Source organism: Mytilus edulis, chromosome 9 (genome assembly GCF_963676685.1).
Source record: "Mytilus edulis chromosome 9, xbMytEdul2.2, whole genome shotgun sequence".
NCBI classification, from domain to species: Eukaryota; Metazoa; Mollusca; class Bivalvia; order Mytilida; family Mytilidae; genus Mytilus; species Mytilus edulis.
The window spans coordinates 72,581,969-72,601,918 of NC_092352.1; the positions used below are offsets into that span (position 1 = coordinate 72,581,969).

The following is a 19,950-nucleotide window of genomic DNA, read 5'->3' on the forward strand; positions in this document are numbered from 1 at the left end:
AACCTGTACGGTGAAATTGAGAAAACCAATCGAAGTGAGATGATCAATAATGATCTGTTTGTTGCTATATTACCTATGGCTACTTTGTTAATTTCATTGACAACGCCATGTGTGCCTTTAGTTTCTAGCGACAATTTTTCATATCACTCTACTGTGTTGAGAAAGGAAATTATTAGTCTGTAAGATCAAGGGAAAAATCTAGTAAAATAGTGATAGATAAGAGTTATCTACTTTTAGATTTATATTGATATCCCATGTTTTACCTAATTTTGAGCAATAAGTTGTTTTATTTTTAATGATATATATATATACATGATATAGAAGTTATGTAAAATTGTATGCCTCTGTTGTAGGTGGATCCAGAGAAGGGAATTTCTTTACGATTTCCACGATTTCTGCGTATTCGTGATGATAAAAAGACAGATGAAGCTACCTCAGCTACTCAGGTATTATAAAAACAAGATATTAATTAATTTTACAGCCGATTTCATTGAGTGTGTAGGGAAACGTAGAATCCTTGGTTAGCTTGCTTGATAGCTGAACCCTGAAGTCACTATTAGGTTGAAGTAAACTACCCTCCTTTAAGAGTAGACTAGTCCGACAGATAACCAATCTTTATGTCTGCAAGACTAGACTACTTCGAAAGGAGGGTAGTATACCTTACCTAATAATTACTTACGGTTCAGCTAACAAGCAAGCTAACCAAGGATTCTACCTTTCCCTACACACTCAATGAAATCGGCTGTAACAGCTTAGATGTGTTTGGCTTATCTGATGAATAAAATGTAAAGCAGTTGTAAGGGTGGCAGATTAGATTGCAATTCTGTCATAATATAACACCTATTAGGAATTAGTCTATTTAAAATTGTGTAAAAGGTTACAAAAAAAAGTTCATGTATGTTACCAATACAAGAAAAAAGACATTTAAAATTGTGTAAAGGGTTACAAAAACATGTATGTTACCAATACAAAAAAGAGACAAATTTAAGTGAAACACTGTCATCTCCAGCTTCCTGTACCAATAAAAAAGTGACCGTCAAGACTGCTAAAATACCAACAATCAATCAGTCAATAAATTGAATTCATCTGTGATGTATCTGGGTCAAACATGTAGAATTTGGATAGGTTTTCTGTATTGATGCTGATGTACACTTTGAGAATTTAAAGTAAAATATGAAAAAAAGCTTTATAAATGAGTCTCTCAATAGTTTAGGATTAACTTTTAAAAGTAGCCACTTTTAAAAAAAAAAAGTCTTTAGGATAGTAAAATATATTATTGCAGAAGCATTTTGTTCATAAATATATTAAAAACGCGGGATTCAAGATACCAGAGGGACATTCAGCTCATAAATCAAAAATAAACTAACAACGTCTTGGCTAAAAAAAAGGGAAAAAGATAAATAGACAAATGATATTACACAAGACACAATATAAAAAAAACTTAAAGACTAAGCAACAAAAACTAGAGGTGATCTCAGGTGCTCCAGAACAGTAAGCAGATCCTGCTCAACATGTGGCACCTGTTTGTTGTGTTGCATGTTATTAAAATTGGCTGACCCGTGTTAAGAGAGAGCCATATCTCTTGCACGTTAAAGACACCCTTGTAGATTTCAAAAAAGAGCAATCTAATGCTGCTGCAAGGCGGCACTCGCACCCGGAAAGTGGAAAGGGATTAATATAAGTTGCAAAACTTGTTTCCAAATCCACTATAAATAAATATGTTTAAACTAAAGCTGTTCAAAGGAAGTACACATTCCCTATTGTCTTGTATGGAGACTTATAACAGACTATTAATGACCTGTTAATATTTTATATGTAGATTGAATTGTGAATTAAAAGTAAAAAACCATGACTCATAAATGCCATCTGTATTTAATTGTGTGTACAACTAATTAAACCATAGATTTAGATAGAGAAGATTGTCTCCCTTGTATTAACTGAATTTTAACATCGAGCATAACTATTTTAATGTTTAAATATCATAACCCTTTAATAAATGTTATTTTGCAGGTGGCAGAAATGTACAAAGGCCAATCACAGATACAGAACCAAACAAAGGATGCAGGAGACGAAGAAGATTTCTATTGATTTTGTATATAATACTCTATTAGAATTAATTTTTATGTAAAATATTCAACCTAATATATCACTTAAAAGAATTTGTGTTTGTTTTTAAAGCCGGTTTTGTTCATATAGATTTCATCACTGTGACAAGTGTATTACGATATTTCTCCACTCAAGACAGTTTAATTTTTATATTTTAAGTGTGAGGCTTGCCAAGCTTTTTCATATTTAAATGTTGAGGAGTGGAGAAATATGGTAATATAGTGGTGGAATCTGTTTCTCTAATGATTTTTATCCTTCCCTTTCGAAGATTTGCAAAAGGTTTTGTTCTTTATATGTGACGTCATTAGGTATGGTTGCTTTCATCATGACGTCACAATAGGAAATTCAGAAGAAATCAAGGAATTTTAAAGTCAAAATTAAATTTCAATCAATCTTTTGTTTATGAACAGTCATTTCACTAGTGAGGAGAAATATTTTTCTCACACCGCTGAAGAAATGTGAAAATAGCACATCAATTAGAGAAATTTAAATAGTTTGGTCTAGAAAAGAAATAAATAAGGAAAGAAAATTTAAAAAAATATATCTTTGCTACAACATAGTACAGGGGACATAGATGTACTGAATATTAGACACATATAAAAAGATGTGAGAAGATTCCAAATGAGACAATAAACTTATGTTTAGAGCTATTGTCCTAATGCATGTAGTTTAAAGGCTTATTTGCTCTTTGTATAATTGTTTGCTCAAGCATCCAATAACAGTATACAAGTTGAAGCCCAACATATCTATTGATTGCAAGTGTAAAACTTAGTTACAATGCTTGAGCAAGCAGTTATACAAACAAAGCAAGCAAGTAAATCAAACCTTTATGCTTCATGTATTTTGAAAATAGCTATAAGATAATTCAAAAATTGATCCAAGAGGTTGGTTGATAAATTGTGTATGCCTAATAAAAAAAAATGTGGTGGTCTTGATTGCTTAGAATAAATATTTGTGTTGTCATTAATTGTTTTAAATCCATTTAAAATAAATCTAATCAGAGGCAATACAATGAGATTAAATAGAAGTAACAGACACATTGAAAAAAATTGCTATAAAGGAACAAATGTTGTGAATTTCAATAAATGTATTGATAATCTTTAAATTTCTAGATCACAAATTTTGGCTTGTATTTTCAACCCACCTTAAGTGTGTTATGTTTTTACAAAAGATACATGAAATCTAAAAAATGGGAGGCAAACTTTCCTGGACTTGTTCTTTCTTCATAAAAGGTATTACTAAAAGAGAGACTACTGCGTCAAAGGAATGATAGAAATAGTAAAGTTGAAGTCATATTATTGTGGAGTTTATTGACAATTAAGGTACATCAATATTACACAAGATCAATGATTGGGACAGAGCAAAAATACAGAAATAAGTGAATGAGGTGGACCTCTTGAATTTTTACTTTCGTGAGCAACAACCATGGGGCCACATTTGGAGCAGGTACTGTCTACCCATCAAGAGCACATGAGTTACTTTTTTTTGTCGGGGTTCATGTTGTTTAATTGTTATTTTGTGTGTAATCACTGTAATGTAATGTAAATAAACTCATCATAGATACCAGGATAGAGTTTTGTATTTGCACTAGACATGTGTTTTCTCTACATAAGACTAATCAGTGCACTCAAATAAAAAAAAAAATTAAAAAAAATGTCCAAATAAAGTATGAGGTTGACGAGCATAGAGGACCAAAAATTCTTAAAAGTTTTGCCAAATACAGCTAAGGTAATCGATATGGTTTTTGATTTTCATTTTTCTACATGGTAATGTCTATCTTTCTTAATTGGACATATTGATTTTCATTGCCCTCTATGCATCATCTTAATTTTAGCTCATCTGGCCCAAATGGTTGTTGTTAGCTTTTGCAATCACTCGTATTCTGTTGTCAGTTGCTGTTGTCTGTTATCTTTTACAAAGATCCTCACCTCTGTGCCAAATTTAACCAAGCTTGTTCAGCAAAATACATTTGTCAACATGACCGGAATTGCAAGTTCATTCTTAATAGAGTTATTCGCCTTCAATGATGATTTTTTTTCTCAAATCTGTCAATCAATAAAGATGCAGGTGAACAACACAGGCTTATCCGGATTTAAGCATATGCAATATGTCTTTTCTTGAAGAAAACAAGTGTTTAACAAATTAATTTGATAGACCTAAATATAACCAGTAATACATGAGCTGTAATTTACATGCAGATCACATGGATATTCTCTGTTTCCCCATTTTGGAATTCATCAGTTGAAATTCTACATCCACATGGTATTTGAATATAAGAAATTGTGGTATGATTGCCAATGAGACAACCCTCGAGTAGACTTAATGACGTGATAGAAATTAACAAATAACTAGGTCAGTGTACATCCTTTTAAAGCTGTTATCTGAATTCTAGCAAGTTTAAAGTGTGGTTGGCTTGCTTGCTTTGTTTGTATAAATGTTAACCCAATCATTCTAATTAAGATTTACATTTGCAATCAATAGATATGTGGGTCTTCAACTTATATGCTTAACTTCCAATAACATACAATTTATAAGCATATAAGTTGTACAAGCTGAAGCCCCGCCTATCTATTGATAGCAGATGCCTATCTTTATTACGATGCTTGAGCAATCTTTTATACTAACAAAGCAAGCAAGTCAAATAAATCTTAAACTTGCTAGTATGAGGAGAATAGCTATAAAAATCAGAAAAAGCCCATCTGCATAATCAGTCAAAAAAACCTTGAAACGGCATATGTAAAACTAATCAAATTATTTAATTCAAGTCAACTTCCTGTACCAAGATAATTTCTAAATAAAAAAAAAAGAGAATTATCTAATACCCATGTTTTTGGCTTATTATGAATAACCTATTTGGAATTCGGCAAACGACAATCAAAATCCATTGTTACTTGTATAAATGCACTTGGATAGCGGCTAAACTGAATTCTGAGGAAGACCCAACGTGAAGTGAGGTTATAAATCTTGGAAGTTCAGGGCATAGAAATGTTGAAAATATGCTGCGCAGCCCTAACTTTTGACCTTTGTACAAAATATGAGTGCATATGAATTTTCATTCTAGGATATAACTTTTTTACGAAACTTAATAGTACAAGTGACAAAGTTTTAACCTTAAAAAGAGTGTCAATTAAAAATTGCAGTCTATATTTAAAGCAGTGTAACATTGAGTTAGATCAACTAAAATATGTTTTAAAGGAGTAGGTCCGGTATGGGCCGATTTTGGCCTCAAATCTTAAGTTCATCTGACACAGATTTTAGACCCTTTTTAAACACTTAAGTGTCTATTTTAGTTGATTTAATCAGAATATGTAAAAGATTTTAACTGATTTACTCATTAAAAACGCCCCGATTCTAGCTTAAATATGAAAAATCTATCAAATATGCCAAACATCGTCACTTTTCAGATGGTTTTTGTCAAAAATGAAAGTGGCCGCATCCGGGTTCATCCTCAACCTTTATATATGTTATGTATTATCATCAAATACAACTTGCATTTCAATATTAAGAATGAACACGAATGCGGCCACTTCCATTTAGACGGAAACCGTCTTAAATATAACTAAAATGCTACAATTTTGAAGATTTCCAGTAATTTAGCATGACTTAATGATGCTAGTACCCGATATATGTGCATAGTATTGTCAAACACAGCCCATTTTTATTTAGCAGAAGTATTATAATGTCCAATAAAGAACTGAAAGGATACATTTTAACAATTTTGTAAAACTGCTATATTTTGGGGCCAAAAGGGTCTTTTACTGAACCTACTCCTTTAAGCATTGTATAAAACACACGAATTTTAATTGTTTATAGAAACAATTTAACATCATGTCAAGATTAACAAAAAGAAGAGAAACTGCTCTTAAACTAAGAACTTGTATTAATTTATCAATATAAATTTAAGACTTCAAACTAAGGTCTTATCAGCAATTCCAAGGGAAAGAAATCACGCATATGAAAAACCCACACGATTTATAATCGATTTGACTTTTTCAATCTATTAGAAAAACATATTCGGAAAAGGGTGCATGTTTGACCGTTGGATATAGAGTCACGTTTCATTCGAACATTGTTTGGAATCTTAAGTGATCAGAATGGTTTATCACGTTCTTTTTTTATCAGTCTCTTCTGACCCACTGTGACCACATAACCTTACCCACTAATTGACTCTTAAATACCTTATAAACTTGTGGATGATGATAAAAAAAAACATTCTGTTACTTTTAGCACTTTTTTTCGAGAGTAGGAATTCTGAGAAAAAAAATATTTACAAGATATCTCAATACAGATTCAACCGAGTTAGCAGCACGTCAGTACTTGGATTGAACAAAATCGATACCAAATAAAGCTGACATATTTCTCATCTTTTTATAAACAACAAATGTTGATATCAGATACATGCTTCGTTGATTTCATTTTGATCAACCGATTTTAGGCAATTACACTGAGATTGTTATTCCCTAAAAAGGGGGCAAATTCTCAATTACAGTCATTACACGAATAAAAAATCTTATTCAGATAATCAGATAATTTCTTTATGACTCGAATATTAAAACGTACTTATATGTAGACATAATGTGTTATGTCTGACAAACATTATCAATAATTTATTGAAAGCCCTTGAACAAATGTTGCAAAATAAGTTCTTAATAATCTGTTTAAATTCTCCCGTAAAAAATGTGAACCGCATAAAGGTAAAAGTGGAAGTACGATAAGAAAGTATATAACTCCGAAACAGTGGTAGCATATATACTGCTCTTTACCATGAAGGGAGGGAAGTTTACAGTATTTTTTGTCGATGATAAAGTTAAAATAAAAATGTTCAATGAGCGAACATGCCAGTTTTGCTGACAGTGGAACTTAAAAGATATATAGAAAATGAGTACACCGTTCAGTAATACTAATGTGTATAAAATGTTAATATATTCATCTAAAACAAGAATGCAAGATGTTCATTCTAAAAATAGTTGCAATAAAGGAGGGAAATAACCTAATATTTAGTTCTCAGACTGTGTTATAGCAGTGTCAGATTTTTGTTTTATTCATATTAAGATTATAGAAGAAATTGTCTGTACCAAATGCATTACGAAAATTCAAAATACAAAGCCGAGATCGATAAAGTGCTAGCAATTCAGAGGGAGACGAGAAGTAAACTTAACAGCAAGTTAGATTTGTCGAAATGTATTCTTGACAGTCCATTGAAACTGGAATCAGAAAAAGAAGTGACAGATCAAGAAACAAAACCACAGATTAGAGTTACCAGGATACTAACCACAAATTTGAGTAATATCGATACAGTGATTTCAAATTCTCCTAATTCCTTGTGGATAGCAGATTATTTAAATAGCGTTTTGGCTCACGTGCAGATAACAAACACAAGTATACAAATCCTATCAAAGTTCAAAATGGATGTATATGATATGGCAGTAGATGCACACAATAATATTCTTTTATCAGTTGGTGGATACGATCTGAAAATTTTCATCAAAGATAACTTGCTTATAACATGTATAAAGAAGCTGCTGAATAAAAGTACTTGGAAAATATGCAAGTTTGATTACTATTTACACATAGGATTACCAAGTCCGCGTACAAGTGGAATACATGTTACCAGTGATCGAAAGCTTATAATAGGTGCTATAAAAGACGGATCAGCGTTTATACGTAGAGGACAAACGATAGTTACAGTCAATGACATGAAGGATGAGGAACGGACTTGTTTGCAGACATATGAACTAGATAGTAACAACAAAAAGCTATTTACAGTTCCTCGAAAGATAACCAGTACCAGTAATGGTAACATCTGGGTGATTGATCAGTTAGATATATTAAACAGGGGTAGAGTGGTAGTTTTGGGACAGGCAGGAAACATTATACAAATATACACTGGCCATCATGATGTCAACAATCAGGACCGAGCATTTAGACCTACAGACTTACTAACAACACCCTTGGATAATATTGTAGTGACTGACTGTAACAATCATACACTCCATATACTGAGCTGTGATGGAGTATTCATAACATATGTTAGAACTGATGATATAGGGATTATGTGGCCATGTTCCCTTGCGTTGTCTACACCTGACCATTTCTATATAGGGTGTGTTACTCCAAAAGGAAGTCCTAACAAAGCTAAACTGTATGGAGTGGCGTACTCTGGATTTTAACTTGTTTAAGGATCTAGGATTTATTTTGAACATCAGAATTTAACGTACACACTTTGAAATATAACTATAGTACTTGACAGTTGTTTTATTAAGTCACTAAAACAAATAAATATTGTATGCCAATTAGTTTTTGGATTTACTTTGTATTGAATTTATGAATCTAGTGCATATGCCATAGAATGGAACAATATGACTTGACCGTTTTGTATGCAAGTAGTTTTTCACATTATTGTGAAATAATTTTTTTTTGAAATAATGATAAATAAAGGCAACAGTGGTATACCGCTTTTCAAAGGTAATAAATCGTTTGAGAGAAAACAAATCCGGCTTACAAACTAAAACAGAGTGAAACACATTTGTTATATTAGGAAAACAACGAAACGACAGAAACAAACACCAAGATACATAGAAACGGGTTATTTGATATCAACTGCCATATTTCTGACTTGGTACAAGACATTTTAAGATTTGTTACAAGACTAGTGTTGTATTGTGTACACTTATCATTCTTGTAATTATAATCTTATGGAAGGGAATATCCGGCAAAATAATATAATTCTTAATTTGTGAAATGCAATTTCTTAATTCGTAACATGCAATTTCTTAATTTGTAAAATGTAATTTCTTAATATGTAAACACAATTTGTTAATTTGTTAACGTATTTTCTTTATTACATGAATTTCTACATTTCTTAATTTGTGAAATGTAGTTACTTTGTTTGAGTCACGTTTTGTGAGATGTTTCTGTGTATTTGTTACCGCTACCAGCCAATGAGAAGCTCCGTTTCTAAAGAAAAAATACAAGTTACAAATCAACATGTTACAAATCAAGAAGTTTGACAAGTCTAGAAATACAAATCTAGAATAAAATGGAACACGAGGTCGCTGTGGAGCCATGTCAACTCGTACCTTCGCAAACGTGTACCCAATATTTACCAACTCGTATTTCTACCAACTCACACCCATTTTTTTTACGATTTATATCCATTAAAGTTGTTATATTTTTTTCTATAATATAACAAATACACATAAAATTAAATGCAACTGCATTAATTGGTAATAAGTTTTCAAATTAGAAATGTCTAAAGTTAACCATTTCAAGTGTCTTAAACAATCAGCTCTATATTCCAGACACGGTATAAGACGAATCGTGAGTAAATAGAGCGTACTAGCACTTCGTCAACAAATTTACACACGACCCTTATACTCCAAAAATAAAAAAAAGTCTAGTTATACTCCAAAAATCACAAGACAGTGACAGGGCGTTTACCAAACGGAAACAGCATACCTATGTCTCGCTTTTTGACTCCGTCAAGCGAGACAAAAATTGAACATGTTTGTGGGCTGACCAACAAAAATGCTGTCTCCTGATTTTATTGACATCTTGCTTGGACATCATATCTGAATATTTGATGAAACGATGTTAACTAAGCATAGATATTTTAAACATACTAGACGATTATAGCTATTTTATTTTATTTAATTCTTGTTCTGACTTTGTCGCTTCAAAAATATACGGGTTGTCAGATTCCCTTTCGAAGGTCGGTGGTTTTCTCCGGGCCCTCCAGCTTCCTCTTCCAGTAAAAACTGGCCGCCACGGAATAGACTAAAAGCGGCACTTAAAAGTGGCGTTAAAACACTAACAATCAATCAATCGATTTTAAAGTAACGAAATACTTTCATATATAAACTAAATAGAAAAATCTCCTTGAACACATGTTCAACGCAAAGATCAGAGAAAAAAGCATCATAGGATATTTTAAACAGTTTTTTAGATACTATAACAGATACAACCCATGATTGAAATAAAAAAAACAATCATACATTTTGCACTTATTTTACCCCAATCTTAGTTTTCACAAAGTCAATAAGTAAAACTCAGTTGATTGTGGTGTTCAAAGTGCAGTACTGATTCTTGGAATCTATATCATTTCATTAAAACAACCCAATTCTTATCTATTTTTGTATGTTCGAGCCTTTTGTCCACTATCAGGTGCCAATCAAGCAAAATTTTTAAAGGAGGTTCCAACACTTTCAAGTGGAGAGAACCACCGCGAAGTTCGGTAGGAAAACTAACAATTCTAGGAATTAAGATTGGAATCGGGTGCACCTGCCAGATGGATGATTCGAAGTCAAAACCTCGGTGTTGACAGGCTAGTGCTACAGCTAGTAGTTCAACTACTTAGACCAATCGGCCACCAATGCCTCCCCTTCAATGTTACTGCACCAGATTCGTTATTCGACAATAAATGTAGCTTTAATGATGCTTGAGGCCAAAGTATTTTAATGTAAATGTTGATGAAATGATAAAAAGAATACCAAAGGTACAACGAAGAGAAGAGAAGAAATCTTAGCTAAGTATCAGTGTGATACATTCTTTAATTTTAGAGGATTTCCTTATATATTAAAACAAAAGTTCCATAACCAATGTCCGTTGTTTAATGGTTTCAGCGAATACACTTGCAGAATGATTGGCAATTAATAATCCATCGGCAGAAGTTTTGACTCAATAAGGAATATTTTGTTTTTCTGTTTTCAGAATAGCAGATTTAGTGCTACAGTGAGTTTTGAAATGATTTGCAGATTTAACATTAATTGATCACATACCAGACAATAAGGAAGCGTTCTGTTATTTGATGACAAAGCCACGTTTGTGTCGGTCCAGCTGGATTGGGTACAGTGATTGTTTGGCAATCAGAGTCAAATATCCAAGTCCAAGAAAAAAATCAATAGTTTGACCTGTCCATGGGCTTGGAAAAGTACATGGACATTCTGCCATGCCTGCAATGTAAAGAGGATTATGTAGGTAAATTGTGACTAAGAACATTGTTTATAAAAAGAATTAAGGTGTATTTAAAGTTTTTAACTATATGAAGTTTTGAAGAGTATAGACATATGATGTTTGATCGTACCGAGGGTAAAATAATAACGTTATGATGGATTTAAAGACGTCATGTGATGAACCATATGGATTCCTAAGGGGTCATTAAATTTCATAATGGGTTCATGACGTCACGTCTACTATTGATGGTGACGTCATCTATTAGTGTCATTGTATTTCAATGTTTATTTTTACACAAAATTTCGCAGAAAAAGTCCCGTATGCCATAAATTCGTCATGCTGTTTACTACTGCCCTAAGACTGGATCTACTGTCTAGATAGTGGATCACACTATACAAAAAACAGGATCCGGGATCAGACCCTCCCCCCAAACATGCCAAATGAGAACCCCTAGATAAATCTTGAATATACTAACAAAGTAGTAAAAGCCGAAGGAATTGCATCATGGAGTTACAATAAAAGCAAGATCGGATGCGTCGCCATATCAAACATCTCTCAGACTAGCAATACTTGCATCATAGTATAGTCTCCAGTACAATAATACACAATTGGATCAGACCATCATGCATGTACTTTACGACCGCAAAAATAATCATGTATCCCGGTTTTTTTTTAAACAAATACACATCGTGATGGTCCATCAATTTGTAATAATAACTATGAAATGTTTGAAATAGGTGCGAAAGATACCAGAGGAACAGTCTAACTCATAATTCGAAAATAATCTTACCATGCCATGGCTAAAGATAAAAAAAAAAGACAAACAGACAAATAATAGTACACTAGAAACAAAATAGAAAATTAAAGACTGGGCAACACGAACCTCGCCAAAACTGGAGGTGATCTCAGTTGCTCCGAAAGGGTAAGTTTTTTGCCGTGTTAAACCCCATAAACTCATAAACAAATAAGTATTTTCAAATTGAAATTGGTACTACCAACATAATTGCATGGATCATAAGGGGACGAACGAGGAATTGAAACTAAGCAAACACATCTTGAGAGATTTATCACAATTCTGTTATACGGAAAGGAGACCCAAACAAACACAACGTCCATCCATTGACTTTTTAATCATATTCAGATGTAACTAATGAACATATAATGTCTATTCAAAGTGCAGTAAAATCAAATTCAAAATGTGAAATCTGGTGAAGAGTAAATCTTATTTTTCAGTACCAGCTATTTTATTAAATATAGTTGATTCAAGTCATACAAATGAGAGGTAAAGCTAGCTTTAAAATAAATTTTGATTCGCCATTTTCTACATAATGAAACGACTGTTCCTTATCAGGAATAAGACAGTTGTTATCCATTCCTTTGATTTGATTGAACATTTGATTTAACCATATGTTAACGATCTTTCTGTTTCCAGAACGGTTCAATAGCTACGAGATAATTCAGTTGTTTGTTGATTTGTTCAGGTTGACATGATTGTAGATAGGTCTGAAAACTGTCTAATAAACTGGTTTCTGGTTATTCAATTTGCAATATTGTTTTGATTCATCGGATCAAAATGCTCTTCCAATTTAAAACTGACATACAAAATATTTTCCTATGTACATGTATATTGGTATCATTTTCACATTTTTTAAGTCTAAAATGAAAAGATAAAAACATTTGAATATCGCCGATGAATTTTACATAATTTTGACATGAACATGGTCTAACGTCATCATATGGTCTGCCTGAACTAAGCCATACTGTCTTGACATTGTGTTGTTTGATGGTTTATTACCTAATTTGTTTGTTAGTTATATTGGAGACTGGGTTGGTGTCAATGATTGATGTGGCCATATGAACTGTGTAGTAATGTTAGTGATTCCTGTTATCTCGTTATATTTTCATGGTTATTTGTTTTAAATGAAAACAGAGTTGTTACACAATCTAACTTTCAGGAATTTTGGTCCTCAATGCTCTTCAACTTCGTACTTATTTGGCATTTTTAACTGTTTTGGATTTGGATTCGAGCGTCACTGATGAGTCCTTTGTAGACGAAACGCGCGTCTGGCGTATATACAAAATTTAGTCCTGGTATCTATGATGAGTTTATTTCGAACTTCTTGCATGTTCAAAGAAAAAAAAACGTTTTGACAATGAACAAATAAAGTCATTCCTATTTTTGGAATTTGCGCTGATAATTTAGTAAATAATAAAGAAATATACTTTGATTCAAGCTACTACGTTTTGTTCAGCCAGTAGTGACTTAGATAAACACAGAAATGTCGCTTCTGGTTAGGTTAAACATTGTTCACTTGGTTTTGATTTTATATAAATAATTACACGCAAGAATTTGCTTTAAACAAAATATTTGATTATTTACAAAAACAGTTAACAACATAGATTTAAATAAATTATATACCTGATATTTTTGTATTTAATTTTATTTTATTGAGACACTATGTGCAACTTAGTTAGTTTAACCTTGTCATATTTCCTCAGGTCATTGGATTCTATTATCTTTTAAAAAATGTATAATAATTATCAATCAATACCAGCTGGTACGTCATACAAAATTAATCAGAAGATCTAATAGTTTATTTTAGTTTTCCCCTAATAGAAAATGGCATCCAAATTAGTATATATAGCTGTGCTGTGATTATTGTGGTTTTTTTTTCAACAAAAAACTAGATAAGTAAATGATTGGTGGGTTTGTGCTCACCAAATTGTTGGCAGCTTTTGTGTAAGGAGTACTTCCCTATTAAAAAATTTAAACACGGACGAGCGTAACGTTTCAAATGGTATATGAAAATTACATACGATGCAGCTGAGTGGATTGCACTACATTTACTTAGAAATGAAAAGTTGACAAATGGAAAGTTGAAATTATCACGTTTGTAATAAAGTCTAGTTTGAAATTGTTCATCTGTGTCAATATCTATGAATTTATGAAGATATGATGCAGACAGTTTGATTTCTAGGGTATCCTTAATCTGAAGTTCAATGGAAAATCTGAAGAGAAAGCACTGAATAATATGTGCTTTACTGAATGATAAAATATATGACAGTGAAATAATGAACTTTGAACATCTTTTCGTATTCGGATGAAATAGTTGTGTTACTGATGTATATTTAATATTTTAAAGGTGAACGTCATATAAAAATTTACCAAAAAATTGTGGTACAATAAACAAAAAAACTTTCCACCAAATACGACAAGTTAGCAACTATTTCCCACCGTACAGGCCTCGACTATGACCTAAACAATTTCGCATGACAAACTTAAATAGATTGAAAAAAAAAACCTTCAAAGATGAGATGCCAGGCCTAATTTATAAATAAAATAATAAACGAAAATGAAATATGATATACATCCACATACGAAAAGCACTGATTAAAAAGTGGCTAATTAAGTGACAAAACATCATCAATATGTCTAAAAGTTAAATATGAATTTTGCACATTATTTTTATCTTTTAGTATTAAGTAAAACAGTTGTGTTATTGATGTACTAGCATGTTAAGTGTGAACTTGACATAATTTCTTTTAGAAAATGTTGCAATATGGCAGAAGGTAAACTTTCCACATAGTGGTTAACAATGTCACCGTATAGTTCTCGACTATTAGCTAAACCATTCTACATGGCAAGCTATAAAAGATTCCGAATGACAAATAAAAAATCTTATTTAAATAAGATAAACAAGGTTTTGTTTATGTGCAAAACAATAAACGAAAAAAAACCAATGTGATTCACAGCCGTAAACGATACACACTGAATTTAAAAAGGTTCCGGATTGGGCACAGATAGACACGTATATATTGCGAGATTAAGACTATTAACAGACCCCTAATCCTCTTTTTGACCTGGCATAGTGATGAAATAGCTGAAAAAGCTATTTAAATAAGTTGAAACGGCTTGACTAATTAGATCAACAACATACCCTTAGCCTGTCCCTGGACGACTAGGGTAATTATATACAGGAAATATTTAGGAATAAAACTTTTATATGTCTTAAAAAAATGATCGACAACAAACGACTAAACACAAATTAACGACCTAAGAGTATTCATTGATACTGAAACATAATTTAAAGACAACTACAACTTATCAAATTATATTAGACTAAAATATATGTCAGTACGGAGCGAATTGGTTCAGTTTCGTTTTTTAGCATGTACAAGGAAACCAAATCACATCAATATTATTCACAGAGTGTATTACTGATTAAAAACAGTGATAAAAACATCTATCCTCGTTAACAGAATGCTATAAGGAATAATGGTTTATCTTGTAGATAATTCTTTTTACTGATCAAACCAGAAAGACAAGCCATGTTTTTTTCAAACGTGTAACGTCACTGCAACCTTTTTGTTTCTATTCGATATCTATATAAACACAACCCTCTACTTCTTATATTCAGATCAGTGATGAGATTAGGCTTTCACACATGGTATATTCCATACAATATGCTGTCATAGTTGTTTGTTTTTATAGTGATTAAAATTATAATACAATGTTCACTGCTATATCTTAATTTTATATATTTTTTTACCTATTTTGTCTGTTTGTTGTACGCACACAAAATTTTTCAATATATATGGAATAATATGCGACAATCATAAAAGTGCGAGGTTTAGCTAGTTATAAAACCAAGTTTGATTTCTCATTTTCTACATAAAAATATGCTTGTACAAAGTCAGGAATATGACAGTTGTTATTTGTTTGTTTGAAGTTATTGCGCTTCTGACATTTACATTTGATATTGGACTTTCCGTTCAGAACTTTACTTCTTATTTTATCTTATACAAATAGTGTTCAAGGGTTGTTAGAATAAAAGCTAACACTTAGCGTTATGGTCATCATCATTTTAAGTACTGAGATAAAAGATTTAACTCACTAGCAACTGTATTCTTTTCATTATTATAACATTTAGGGTTGGCATGGCGGATGGTACCTTCTTCGCAGATAGTAGGATACGTATTGTTTTTCAACTCGTCAAGCCTCGTCTTTTATTAGTTCAAACGATTACTTCAATATTTGTCTGTTACCTTTATTTGTCTTCTGCATTTATCAATGGAATTTGAGTTTTAGTAAACTACTATTGACTTTTTACTCATAACTCGAAGAACTTTCCTTAAGAGCATGAAATAAATATAGGCCAGTTGATCGATTTCAAACTTTGCAAGACTACTGCAAATGTTAGTAAATATCGATAAAAAAAAAATCATTATAAAAATTATCAATATATTTAGACGGATACAATTTTTTTTTACAAAGGAGTATGACCACGAAGTGTTAAAGACGTCCCTGTCTCAGAAATTGACGAAATTACTGCAGTAGGATCATTTACTATCCTATTTATTTGAGAGTATCACCAGCCCAGTAGCCAGTACTTCGGTACTGGCATGAAAATACGGCTGTTTTGTGTTATTAAAATTTGCTGTTACAAAATGTTAGAAATTATTATAAATTAAGGAATGTACATGTATCTCCCTCATGCAAAGCTCTGATTCCTTTCACGGATTTGGCAATACTTTTTGGACCTTTTGGATTATAGCTCTTCATCTTTTATATAAGCTTTTGGATTTCAAATATTTTGGCCACGAGCATCACTGAAGAGACATGTATTGTCGAAATGCGCATCTGGTGCAGGAAAATTGGTACCGTTAATGTTATTACTAGTGTTCATAAAATGATAACCATTAGACTTGTAACTGTGATTGTTTTATTTTCCAGGGTGTCAGAAAAGACCAAGGTACAACGGTATTTTAGCCATTTGTGAGTAACGTTAATAACTTGTTTTCATTAACGTTCTAGTAATTTTAAAACAATTTCCCTAAAAGAATTTTTTAACAAAATATCAAATGAATCTCGTCCAAATATGTTGTTTTTTTTAACTTTATTAACAGAAACTTATTTATATTATGATTAAAGCTGCACATAATCGCTTCACTTTTACAAATTTTGTATGAGTGACCCGTATACTTGTTTTCTGTATTGATATTCACAAACAAAATGCTATAGCCTAGCATATATTAAATTAAAAGTCATGCATGATTTTAAAACATAAAGAATAAATGTTTATAATGGTCACAGGGACTTAAAATGGAAGCTTTAAAGTATCTTGGCGAGCAATACAGTCGTAAAAATGTATGAGGATAGTTGATCACACCACATCGTCTTATTTGTATATAGAAAGAAACCCCGTGATTAACTTAAAAACAGAAAAGTGTATTTTCTAGTAAAGAAGTAGTGGCCGCCGACAAAAATATGATTTTTTTACCATAATAAGAAATAACAATATACATAGATATATTTTAGATAGAAAGGATCCACCTAATTTCACTTTTATTTTTTGTCACCTCACAGGGCCAATATCGGCACTTCGTGTCCATACTCCTTGTAGCTGTGACGTATAGAAGTATTCTTTGAGGTGTCCAGTAGATAAGATGTTACAACCTTAATTTGTCGGTTAATTAAAATTTTTAAACTGAATATTGAGAGCACAACTATCCTAAACGATTGGATAAAAAATTAAAATACAGACAATATGTATATCAAACAATTATTTGTATATGACGCACACTTAATTTTGGCAATTTCCTTTCTAAGGGAATGGTCATGCGCTCTCAAACATGTTTAATCCGTATGTGTCTGTTATTTCAAATATTGTCGTTGGTCATTATGGTTTTAACATTAATAATAATTTACCTTAATTAGGCCTGTATTTTTTTTCCATGCTACAACTTTGCTTTCTAGGACGATTTTCAACGTACCATACGTTTCGGTGTTTGATCTACCCCGAACGATCTGTTGTGACATGTGTTATACGTACTCGTATTTTTTTCAATGGTATTTGTGCTACTAGTATCTGTCAATGCATTCCTTTGATAGTTAAATTTAAAATACTAGCACCCCATATGCAATATCCTAGCGTAAAATACTATTGTATTGTATTGCATATTATCCATATTAATCCGTGTTTGAGACACGTAAATATTTAAAAGTCACCAAAAGAAATGGCGATTTAGTCGTGAATTTGGTTTCGATCATTGATAGTTCAAAATCTATTAATCGAGAATAATTTGTGCATATATATCTATTTAAACTTTATATAACATAGAACTATAACCCAATAAAAGAATACAAGTATTTCACTTAGAAAAGAAGATATAAAAATCGCTGAACAGAAGTTTCAAATGAGTATTTAAACTTTATAAACGACCTTGCAATTGAATAGAATTTATTAGATATTGAATATTACAGTATAAAATCAAAATGGCGATTACGCATTCGATGAAAGAGGTACAAATTCTTTTTGGATATCAGCTTTGTGAGAGTGAAATTGAAATTAAGTGGAAATGTGTCAACTGAAATATTATTTCGGTGTAGTTTTTATTGAATTAAACTGTCAAGAACATTTTGATCATACCTGTGTGCATGTGTTGCATTGTTAAACGTTGTAAGTGCATTACTACTATTCACAAGGGACAATAAGCAATCGATGAGAAGAGTTATAAAGCTGATTTAAACAAAATGAGCGATTCGGAGAGTATGCTGAGCGACTTAACCTTGTCGGATGGTGTGCAAGGGATATGCAGTTCACAGACATTTGGATCAGAGAAAAGAGATCCGAAAGAAAACCGGAAGGAGCCTTCTATCAAAGTAATTAGACATGTTACCAAAGGTATTAAGAGTTTTACCTCATTGATAAAATATTCCCATGATTCATTGTGGCTTGGAGATGATAAATTTGATGTCATAAAGCACGTGAAACTGACTGGAGACAATATTCAGGTTATTTCACAGATCGGTATTCCTGTGTATGACATTGCAGTTACTTCCGACAACAATCTTCTACTATCATTGCTTGGTGAAACAAAGCTTAGATTGTTTAATGTTAACACGGGACAAGGGTCAGATTCCCGATACAATGTGGCTTCAATGTGTACGTTTGGAATACATGTTACCAAGGATCAGAAAGTCATCATTGGAGCAGATAGTACACCATTTCTACATGAATGTCGTAAGGTAGTGATAGTTATGGATAAACAAGGGAACCGTCTAACTCAATATGAACATGACAATAAGAATAAACCTTTATTCACACTTCCTCATAGGATAACCAGCACCAGTAATGGTAACATCTGGGTGGTAGATCATGTAGAATTATATGGCAACGGTAGAGTGGTCATGCTGCAGCAGACAAGAAGCAACGTACAAATATACGATGGTCATCCCGATATAAACTCTCCGAACAAACCGTTTGATCCACAAGACATTCTAACTACACCCGAAGATAATATAATTATAACTGATCGTAATAATCATACACTGCATATACTGGACCATGATGGAGTAATTATAACATACATTAGAACTGACGATGTAGAAATAAGAGAACCATCTTCTCTGGCTCTGTCTGGACCAGGGTATTTCTACATAGGGTGTGAATTCTATATGAAGGGCGCTAACTACGAACATGTCAATGCAAAACTTTATGAAGTTCAGTATTCTGGATTTGAAGAAATTAAATGAAAAGTTCAAAATCCATTGGTTTATTCTTTATAATGAGAAACATTCAAATTATTCGCTACCAATAAGTAAATTTTTTGTTTTGTTACCAGCTTCACACATTATTTAATTTAGACAACTTATATGAATGAATTTATACATTAATTTTAAGTATTTGTTTGATTTTTTAAGTACTGTGGTTCATTTATTTTCGTGGGTACCAACTTTCGTGGATATTGAATTTCTAGGTTTTGCCAAAACTACATACAATCCTATAAGAATATCAATTCGTTGAATATTTAAATTCGTAGTTAACCTGTACTTACTAAATCCAAGACAATTGGTATCTAACTAATAACATTGATTCCACAATAGTTAAG

General features: G+C 32.0%; 3 protein-coding genes across 3 annotated transcripts in view; all 3 read left to right on the forward strand.

Moving 5' to 3' along the window:
* LOC139488969 (DNA ligase 1-like) overlaps positions 1-2,155 on the forward strand; it is a gene marked incomplete in the record, with an annotated part of 43,209 nt that extends 41,054 nt beyond the window's left edge. The window contains 2 exon segments of the mRNA XM_071274960.1: positions 354-446; positions 2,011-2,155. Coding sequence (XP_071131061.1) covers positions 354-446; positions 2,011-2,088 — 171 coding nt within the window.
* A 5,029-nt stretch (positions 2,156-7,184) lies between these two features.
* On the forward strand, positions 7,185-8,276 carry LOC139490162 (uncharacterized). The gene has a single exon (XM_071277013.1). It carries the CDS (start codon positions 7,185-7,187, stop codon positions 8,274-8,276), a length of 1,092 nt encoding a protein of 363 aa, XP_071133114.1.
* Positions 8,277-18,592: 10,316 nt separating this feature from the next.
* LOC139490163 (uncharacterized) lies at positions 18,593-19,594 on the forward strand. Its single transcript, XM_071277014.1, has one exon. It carries the CDS (start codon positions 18,593-18,595, stop codon positions 19,592-19,594), a length of 1,002 nt encoding a protein of 333 aa, XP_071133115.1.
* Positions 19,595-19,950: the final 356 nt, after the last annotated feature.

Excerpts from the sequence above, each read along its gene's own strand:
- LOC139490163 (XM_071277014.1), top strand. The coding sequence starts at position 18,593 with ATGAGCGATTCGGAGAGTATGCTGAGCGACTTAACCTTGTCGGATGGT.
- LOC139490162 (XM_071277013.1), top strand. The coding sequence starts at position 7,185 with ATGCATTACGAAAATTCAAAATACAAAGCCGAGATCGATAAAGTGCTA.